General features: G+C 33.9%; 1 protein-coding gene across 2 annotated transcripts; it reads right to left on the bottom strand.

Annotated features, from left to right (window-relative positions):
• Positions 1 to 284: 284 nt before the first annotated feature.
• Positions 285 to 8,992, bottom strand: LOC110897572 (protein NCA1). 2 transcript variants are annotated; one of them, XM_022144338.2, is made up of 8 exons: positions 8,828 to 8,992; positions 6,238 to 6,637; positions 5,055 to 5,289; positions 4,308 to 4,453; positions 3,243 to 3,330; positions 2,750 to 2,896; positions 1,677 to 1,826; positions 285 to 602 (listed from the first exon to the last, which is right to left on the bottom strand). In XM_022144338.2, exons 2-8 carry the CDS (start codon positions 6,621 to 6,623, stop codon positions 546 to 548), a joined length of 1,209 nt encoding a protein of 402 aa, XP_022000030.1. In that variant the 5' UTR covers positions 6,624 to 6,637; positions 8,828 to 8,992; the 3' UTR covers positions 285 to 545. The 2 variants fall into 2 exon arrangements, with proteins under 2 accessions (XP_022000030.1, XP_022000031.1); XM_022144339.2 differs by lacking the exon at positions 8,828 to 8,992 and adding an exon at positions 8,692 to 8,808.
• Between the last annotated feature and the right edge of the window lie 954 nt (positions 8,993 to 9,946).

Below are 9,946 nucleotides of genomic sequence, written 5' to 3'. Positions count from 1 at the left end.
TTCTTTCCCCTACCGATCATCTCTACAAGCTCCACCTTGTCTTCTCCATTGTAGATCTAGGTTCAAGAGGAAGAACAAGATGTGATTCTTCACCCTCATGGAGAAAGCGGTCCAATCATCCCGACGGTGATTCCGTGTTTCAACAGGGATTACACAATTTTAAATGTACAGTTTGAAATCTTCAATCTTCGATACGAATATATGAGTGATGTTCGGGTTCAGATTGAATGATTCTACCGAGCTCATCCGTCACGATTAACACCCCCGATGGGTTAAACAAGTCATGTTCAAATTACACAATTATATAGGCTTATTTATTTACATGCACATTATCAGTCTTAGTAAAAACATACAATCATTTATCTCATACAGAAAATAAAAAACAAGCATCAACAACAAAAGCTAGATATTAATGTCATTATGGACTTAGATCCTTATATTAGGGATCAACTATAACAGTCCATATTACAAACTTTGTTAAAGCTTGGAAGCAAAGTGGGTCCTTGATGCGATGTGAAAAACAGGCCATAGACTCGATTCAATTTTCATTCCGACTGCTTCTTGGAGAGCTGGTTGTTGAGGAAATCAAGAACCGAAAGCCGCTGCAGTTATACAAAGAGTGAGATTAGCCAATTAGGTAAATTGCCAAAATCGTCCCCGAGTTAACGAGACATTTTAACTGGGTTTGTGCTTTGGATAGAAATGGCAATAGAATTAAAACGTCAAGTGTCCAGATACAAGAAAAAAGGTTATTTTGGATGTAACAGGCAAATCAGCCCAAACCTCATGGATGATTTTGGCATTTTACTCTTTCTTAAATTAGTTAAACTAGGTTTTGCCCGCCCGCGTTGCGGGACATTAAGCCGAATATTTCTTTCTCATAGCATGTACGTCTATGTGTTAGTTACTTGTACATACTACTCATAACACGATCTCAAAAAAAATTACATTGAGTAAACAAAGTAAAAAAACAAAATACTACCATACTTTTGCTGAAAACTAAAACGATGGAAAAACTACCGCTTGGCATGACGAATAAAAATTAAATGGAGCCAACCAATTAAAAAAAACACTACCATAGTCTTCTAAAAGAATATTAAAACGAATTTTATACTGGGGGCAAAATCGTAAATAAACACATTAAAAATCATGTCGAAATGTGAATCAACTTAAGTTTATATCGACACGTAAATAAAAATAAAGACGTAAAATCGATTAAAAAGTATTTAGAAAGTTAAGGGGTTGTAAGAGTCAATGCTGAAAATTAAAGGGTAAAAATAAAAAAGAAAAAAACCACAAAAAGAAAAGAAAGAAAAAGAAAAAAAATGACAACACCACTGTAGCAAAGTGGTGTTGTCATTTGATATATATAATAATAATAATGTAGAAATACAATATATTATTAGAAAAGTCATGCTACTAGAAAAATAACATATTTATTAAGAAAGAGTGATTCAGGAGGTCGTAAGCATTGGAATACCCCTTGGATAAGTTTCGACCCGATTAACCCATTTCATTTTAGCGTAAGTTTCAAAGTTGACGGTTTTGACCACTTAAGAGACAAAGAACAACCCATCGCGACCCGTTGTTAAATAAACGGGTTGACATTCTCACCTCTTAACTTATTGTCTCCTACAACTATTATTCTAGGTGAGTGTTGATCCTAAATTTCTTACCCGCTGTTCCAGTGCATTATCTTCGGAGTTTATTTTCAAAGATTTTAACAGATTTATGGCTTCTTGAAATCCTTCAGTTGCTGCGTCCTCAGCATCAAGATTTCTGTCCACGTCAGCAACTTTTGCAAGAGATACGGCCACATCTAGAACCTAGAAACAACAAACATAACATGGTCACACATGTCATAACAAAAACGGCATTATTGTTGGATTTGTGCTTTGAAAACAGTTGGTGTGTGTTGTTGCATCATATGTTATTGATATTCAACGAGTCAAACGGGTAAAAAATTTGGCTAAAAACAAAATGGGCCTAACGGATCAAAAAATGGCCAAAGTGTACTTCTAATTAGGGGTGAATTTCTGACATGGCCCGTAAACACGACACGAACCTAACACGAAATTCGCGAGTTTCGATTTAGTCTAAACGGGTTCGGGCCAGTTTCAGGTTGAACCTGCGAACCCATTTAGCTAAAAGGGTTGGGTTCGGGTCAACCCGGTCGGGTTGGCAGGTTGACACGTTTAACCCATTTATATTATATTTTTTTTACAACATGTTTTATCTCATAAATTAAATTGGGTGTGTATTTTATGCCATAATTATAACTTAAAAAGAGAAACTGACATAAGATTTTAAAATTTAAATGTAATTGTATTACATACATCTGTGTTTTTTAGTAAGTTTTAATTTTAATATATTAATTAATTTGCGGAGAAAAACTAAAAAAAATCAGGTTGAACAGGTTGTGTTCGTGTCAACCCGCAAATATTCAAGTCGTGTTCGGGTTCATATGTATGACACGGTTTTCAGGTTCAAAACGTGTTCGGGCTCATCTAAAATTTTCAGGGTCGGGTCGGGTCGGGTTAAACCCGCCAACCTGCAAACACGACCCGTTTAGCACCCCTACTTTTAATGCATATGACCTCCTAACCATTTTCTTCACAAAATTTGATTATTACTGAAACAATGAAATACTTGCAACAAATTAGTACACTAATTATTTATAACAGAATATATATTAAAATAGGAAAAAAGTGTTTTGGGTCAAACCAACACGTTTTGACCTATCACGGACCTGAGACGGAGCTTTAGAAGAATCCTTGATAGCTTTGCGACGAACATCCAAAGCTCGAAAATAATGATCTCTTGCGGCTTTCAAGTCACCTTCATAATATTTAAAATCCCCAATTTTATTCAATGAGACTGAAAGCGTGTGTGTCACCTGCAAATATTTCAAGATAATTAAGAATGTATCGTAACCTGAATTTAACGTTCATGACAACAATATATACAAAAATAACGATTTCAAAATTTTTTTTCTAAAAAATTAAGAATGTATTCTAACCCGTAAAAAAGTTGTTTATTTATTCTTAACAAGTCATAAACAACTAATGTATTCATTAAACAAGACATTACAATGGCATCATTCCGTTTCTTTTTTAGCCAAATCTTTTAGTTTAACCTATTTGACCCGTTCGACATAAAATATAGTCCATATTGACCCATCTGGAGGTTAATCGATCAAAAATCGCCACCTTTAAAATTATAATATACTAATATTATTGTACCTCTAGATCTTCTGTTTGTACTTGTGAAAGGAAATTGACACTCTCATCAAAGTAAGCAACTGCGGAACTCCCATCTCCCATTGCACGACTACAAAACAGTATTTATGTCATTATTACAGGAAAATTATCACAAAAATAAAAAATAAAAAGAAAACATATACACACAATAGAATGATTCAGACACGTATCCAATATCAAAGACTGTTTCTCCATCTTAACAAGTCTTTATAGTTCAACTAGTCTAAAGCTCCCCCACGTTGCGGTGAGGGGGCATAAAACCATGCAGAGTAGCACTGAACGACGACCAAAAACGGGAAAAAGCGTAAAATAAAAACACAAATTTCTAACACCAAGTGACTCACGTGACGTAAAAGGTACAAACGAAGTTGAATTTATACCAACACATATTAGAAAGTCGAAGGGGTAAAAAAAACTGAGGCACCTATTGTGACCACCAAACACCGTGCTATGTAGCAACCGAACAACGACCAAATCCGAGAAAAAGCATAAAACAAAAACAAATAAAAAAACTATGCTCATTTAACTTTTGTAACAATTTTTTTTTTAAAACAGTGTTTTATTACAAAAATGGAAAACCTTAAAGTTTACAATGCAAAAAAAAAAAAAAAACCACAAAAGACAAAACCAAAAAAAAAAAAACAAAAAAGTCACTATTCCTCCCCAATGTTGTGAATTAATATATCTAAATAATGTTGTGAATCAATATATACATATATAGTGGAAGCTTAACGTACAATAGCCCCTTAACGTGCGACGGTGCGTGAGTGAATTACGCATGTTCATTTTTAAAATACGTACGTTTTTTTTTTTCACTCGCGCACAGTCTTACATTAAGAGTAAGACCCTTTTGTATTTAAAACTTCCACTACATGTATATAGATAGATAGATAGATAATTGTCTTTTAATAATTCATATATACTGGTATCTTTTAGTCATTCAAAAATCTAAGTTACACAACACATGTTTATTCAGTTTTACCAAGCATCATACCACCTAATTAAAAGTTAATTTTTATATTAACACAAAAAGCCATAAATACATACCAGCAGTCACCGAGCATACCCAATACAGCTCCTAACTGTGAGCATAACTCAGATGTGTTCCCCGCAATTTCCAGCTGTTCTCTTATGTCTTGTGCACATATACTGAGTCTTGATTTTGCACTTTCTACATTATTTGCCCGAAACGCCTACACATAATGCACAAAATTAAGTATGTTTGTCAAAGAAAAAGACTTAAATGCCATTTCCGTCCCTGTGGTTTGTCCAATTATGCCAGTTCAGGCCGAATTTCAAATTTGTACCATTTATGTCCCTGACATTCTTGAAACATGTCAGTTCCGTGCAAGTAAATATTGTTTGTTAAAACCTGCTGTTTAATGAAGGGTTAAAACGTCATTTTCCCATTTTCTTTTATTTTCCCATTTTTTAAACCCTATTAAAATCCCACCCCTTATAAGAAAAAAAATAAAAAAAAAGGAACATGGCGTTTTTACCCTTCATTTAACAAAAGAATTTAACAGATGTTAGTTTTCTGGACGGGATTGGTATGTTTCGAGAATGTCAGGGACGGAAATTGTACAAATTTGAAATTTAGCGTGGACCGGCATAATTGGACAAATCACAGAGACGAAAATGACAGTTAATTCAAGGAAAATATACAAAATAATTTTAAATTAGGGGGAAACACCCTTTAAAGAATTTATTCTTAGCCTATATTCTAAAAACATCATCTAAGATTAAAACCTATTTTTCATCCTAACAAGTTGTTTATTAAAGTAACAAACTTACTCTCATTGCTTGTTGCACAAGGAAAGCGCCCCTCTCCAAGGAGACATCTTCATATATGATTGTTTTCTTCTCACCAACTACTTGCTTTTCGTCGTCTGTATCAACTGGGCCCCGCTTAATTCTAGCATGACCATCGATAAATCGATCAACTACACTTTGAAGATTTGTATCGGCTTCTGTCTTCTCAATATCAGCACCACATAGAGGACAATCGTTGAAGCGTGATATGCATGCTCTGTATTTACACAAGAAAAAAAGGCGAACACAATCAGTTATGTGTAATGAAGAAGAATATAAAATAAGGGGGTGTATGGATGATCGTTCCGAAAGTGATTATATGATATTCAATAATTATAATCAAACCGGTTGTAGAAGATAATCAAATGTTTGAGTGTTTGGCAAAGTTAACTGTAAAAGAATGAACAACTAAAACCACAAGTAAAAAGGAGATAAGAGGATTATAAAAGTCTCAATTAAGTTAAAAATGTGTGGATTGTTAATTCTATACCCTTAACACTCACTTTAGTTTTCTAGTAGTTCGTATGAAACTAATTGTCTAAAACTAATTATTTGACCTCTTTGCAATCAGATGATCAAAGTAGTAATCAAATAATCAATTTAAAAAATCAAACCAAACACCTCATAATATATACACACATATAGGGTAGGGATCCTAAGAGAAACACACGATAATTGAGAACCGTGAAAACCATTCTAGACCACACATTTTCTCTAAGCCAAAAAAAATTACTTTTAATCGCACGTTTTTAAGAGGGTTTTTTTGGGACATATACATATGTGTATATTATCAAACATATAAACTTTAAACGCATGTTCAGAACCATAATCTTCTTTTATATACATATATGTACATACACATTTGTACATATATGTACATTACCAAACATAGATGTACAATACTTGTGTTTCATTTTTAAACACATATATACATGTATGTATAGTTAAAGATTACAATATACACGTGTATATATCCAAAAAAAAAAAACCGACAGAAAAAGCTGCGATTTTGCCAAAGAAGAAGATTGCATTTTTTGCATTTTTGTTTAGGAGAAATGTGTGGTCCAGAATTGTTTTCAAGGTTCTTAATTACCCTAGTGATTCTCAGATGATCGTAACCCTATTAGTGCACATGAATATAAAAACTATGGCTTTGTATATTTACTTGCAAAACACATGAGTACACGGAACGCATCTGCTACTTTCAAACAGTAGCGCTTGACATATCAGGCAACTAAATGGTCCCAGCTTGAAAGTTTGAGAATCATATCCAAACGGGCACTTTGCGGGAACAACATTTGACTCCTCCGAATCTTGCTTAACCTTACTCATCGGGCATCCCCCCTGCTGCTTATTTCCAATTTCCTTACTCATAGGGCAACCCCCCTGCTGCTTATTTTGAAATTCTTTGCTCATAGGGCAACCGTTCTGCTTGTTTTGAATTTCTTTACTCATAGGGCAACCCTGCTGCTTGTTTTGGGTTTCGGTTGACTTTTTTGAAGATCCGTCATCAGGTCTAGCAGCTTTCACAAAAGGGCCAACGGGTGTCATCTTGGTTTAGAACTCTGTATGGCAATAATACGAAATCGTTGCAAGTCAGAGCTTGTGGATATGAAGTATTTATAAGACTTTAGTACTTACATGCATATTAATTAGAATCATAATTTACCGCTTCGAAAAGGAAGAGAAAGATGCAACTTAAATAATAGAGTTGCAGTACTGGTTAGGGTTGCAAACGAACCAAACGTCCAGTGAACAATTTGTGAACCGTTCGGTGGGATGTTCGTATGTGTTCGTTCGTTTAATAAATGAACGACCACAAACAAGAAACTTTGTTCGTTTAGCTAAATGAACGAACATGAACAGAGGCCGCGTTCATTCATTTATGTTAATGAAAGTCTAGTAACGTATTTGTTTATGTTTGTTTGTGTCTGATAGTTCATTAGTGTTTATAATTTTATCATATTTAAATGCTTCAAAATTCCGTCAATAAAATATCTAATTAGTGGCGATGTATTTTATATTCTGTTCATGAACGCTTATTTGTTTTCGTTTGTTTTTATTTGTGTTCATGGACATTAGTTTGTGATTGTTTGTGGAACGTTCTTTTGCGTTCGTTGCCTGAAATTAACAAACGGACATGAACACGTTCATTTCCTTAACAAATGAACATGAACAGAAAATCCCGTTCGGTAAATGTTCGTGAACATATAAATTTCCTTAACAAACGAATACAAACAAGGTCTTGTTCGTGTTCATTCGGTTAGTTCGCAGCCCTAGTACTGGTGTACCAGAAAATCTCAATGCCAAGATACACATGATTTTTGCTGCTTTAAACATGACAAATTATTATTTGAAGGTTTAAAACCATTAAGTGCTGCAAAAGTCTTTTTGGGCTGTAACTAAAAACTGAGTCTGCTAAACGTGATTTATAATTTCTAAACATTTATTGAACTTATACAACAAGCCCCTTTATTTAATAGAGGATTTATGTTGAATACGAGCATCTAAGCTAATGTTTAAAGACATAAGACATTCATGATATCAAACAAAAATACGCGTCTATCATTCATTTTTCTATCTCATTCAGAAATGATGCTACTGCTACACAAAGAGTTCAAAACATCAAGTGTGTTATTTTCATATTTAGGGCTTAAAATTGTTATAGATATCACAATTTTACAAAGTACCGATGGTGGATAAATGAAACAATCCATATCTGTTTCTTAAACTAAAGTATTCGCTTGACATAATAAAACAGCTCCAAGTTAGGGGATGGATCTACACAGAACACTAGATTTTGCGAGAGCACGCATAACAAAATGAATCATTCATTTATTTCAATCTTTAAAATGTTTAACGTAAAAGAAAACAATAGAAATACAATGCTTATTCATCTCTCCTAAAACTCAAAAAACAAAAAAAAAAAATTATTTATGTAGTATAACCTAAACATAACCTACGAATGTGTAGATAAACAATTAGAAACTTAAGAAACATACGAAGAAATTATAGCTCAGTGATTTCTAATATACATAAACATACCTATTTGTATGTAAGAACCATAGTTATTAAAGGCGTGAGGCGCACTCAAGGCGATTTGTTGGGCCCGGGGCTTTATCTGCGCCTAGGCGCTCGCTTTAATAAGTATGACCTGAAGCATAGTTACTAAAGGCGCGAGGCGCACTTAGGGCGATTTGTTGGGCCCGTTGCTTTATTTGCGCCTAGGTGCGCCTGGGCATTCGCTTTAATAACTATGGTAAGAACTACAAGCTTTTAAAAATACGAACCACTGGTAAAAAAGAACTTATAGGATTTAGGTTTGTTCTTTTTGCTCTAGCAATACTTTAGTATTCTGTAATAACTAACTAGGGGGATGTTTATAATATGTTTTTATTGAACAATCATAATCAAATCATTAATGATCAAAGCAAAGAGCAATAAGCAAGTGTTAGGATAAAATCTCAAAACCAAACCCTAAATCAATTCTCTAAATATACTCACTTCTACACAAACAAATCATCAGACAAAATGAAAATGTCTAGAGAATCAAATCTGAGCTAAACTGCAAACAATTATATATTATATAATATAATATAATGATGAATAGCGAACATACTAGAAGATATGAACATTTGAAGCTAAAAGGTGAAGATTCTAACGAATTCTAAACGAAGTTCGTTTGGATTCAATCGAATTAGAGGATAAAATAGATAGATTAATCGAAAATGGAAATTAGATTGAGGTTATTATACCTGCAAAAGTGATCAAATTGTGAAAGAACAGGAGAATTTGCCCTTTTCGTCAAGGTGTCGATTTGAGCCACGAAGATGAAGTGAAGTTTGGATAGGAAGAAAGGGGAGGGATAATACGACGGCGTTTTGCGCTGGATGACTCGAGTTAAAAAAAATTAATAATATAGCCCAACTATCCAAATGATAAGGCAGTCACATTTGAACATTTCATTATTTAAGGGTATTAATAATTTAATATTAATGGTAAAATCTTGTTTTAACCACCCGTATAGAATAAAATGAATTGTTAAATTCTGTGGGCGCAGCTTTTGTCAATTTATATTATTATATACGAGCATATAACCTTATACAGGGCCTGTATACACCATGTTAAAACAATGATCGTATATAGTTATATACGGGTCGTATAATGGTATACGACCGTATAGATAGGATTTCTTTTTTTTGAGTTAATATTCACACATTAGGGTTTCGATCTAGCAGTCTATATAGTGTTCAGAACCATCAAATCGAATGGCTTCTGCTATCAAGGAAAACGAGTTTCAGTTTTCTTTTTTACTTTGAAACAAATCCCATTTAATTAAAAAGAAAGAAAACTCGGATATACGACCATTCGATCTGGCAGTCTATGTAGTTTTCTTTTTTACTTTTTGTGACACCCCAGGAAAACTAGGAAACCAACGCAACATAACTAGCTTCCTCAGTAACCACGTGCTAAATTTCGGGACGAAATTTTCTTAACAGGGGGAGAATGTGACAACCCTCGTAATTCCATGTATCCGTACAATTTATTAATGATAATTAAAGTGCTTGATGACTGTGTTGAATCATTTAACTGCTCTCTGATTTCTGTGTTATACTTACATGTGCTTGTTAACATACTAGTAGTGTACAGAAAAAGTTACTAAATAGTCCGGTATGCTTTCCTGAGTGTTGGAAATTAAAAGTGTTACAAAATATATATATAGGACACTTTACGGATTAATTAAGCACCTTAACGGAACGGTATCCAACCGAACAAACGGACATTACCCGGAACACTAAAATATTATCAGAAACATTGTTTCATTTATTCTGAGCTAGTCATGGTCCCCGAACACTTAAACACCCTACGTAATG

The sequence above is a fragment of the Helianthus annuus genome, chromosome 13 (genome assembly GCF_002127325.2).
Source record: "Helianthus annuus cultivar XRQ/B chromosome 13, HanXRQr2.0-SUNRISE, whole genome shotgun sequence".
NCBI lineage: Eukaryota > Viridiplantae > Streptophyta > Magnoliopsida > Asterales > Asteraceae > Helianthus > Helianthus annuus.
This window is presented reverse-complemented; position numbering and strand designations above follow the sequence as displayed.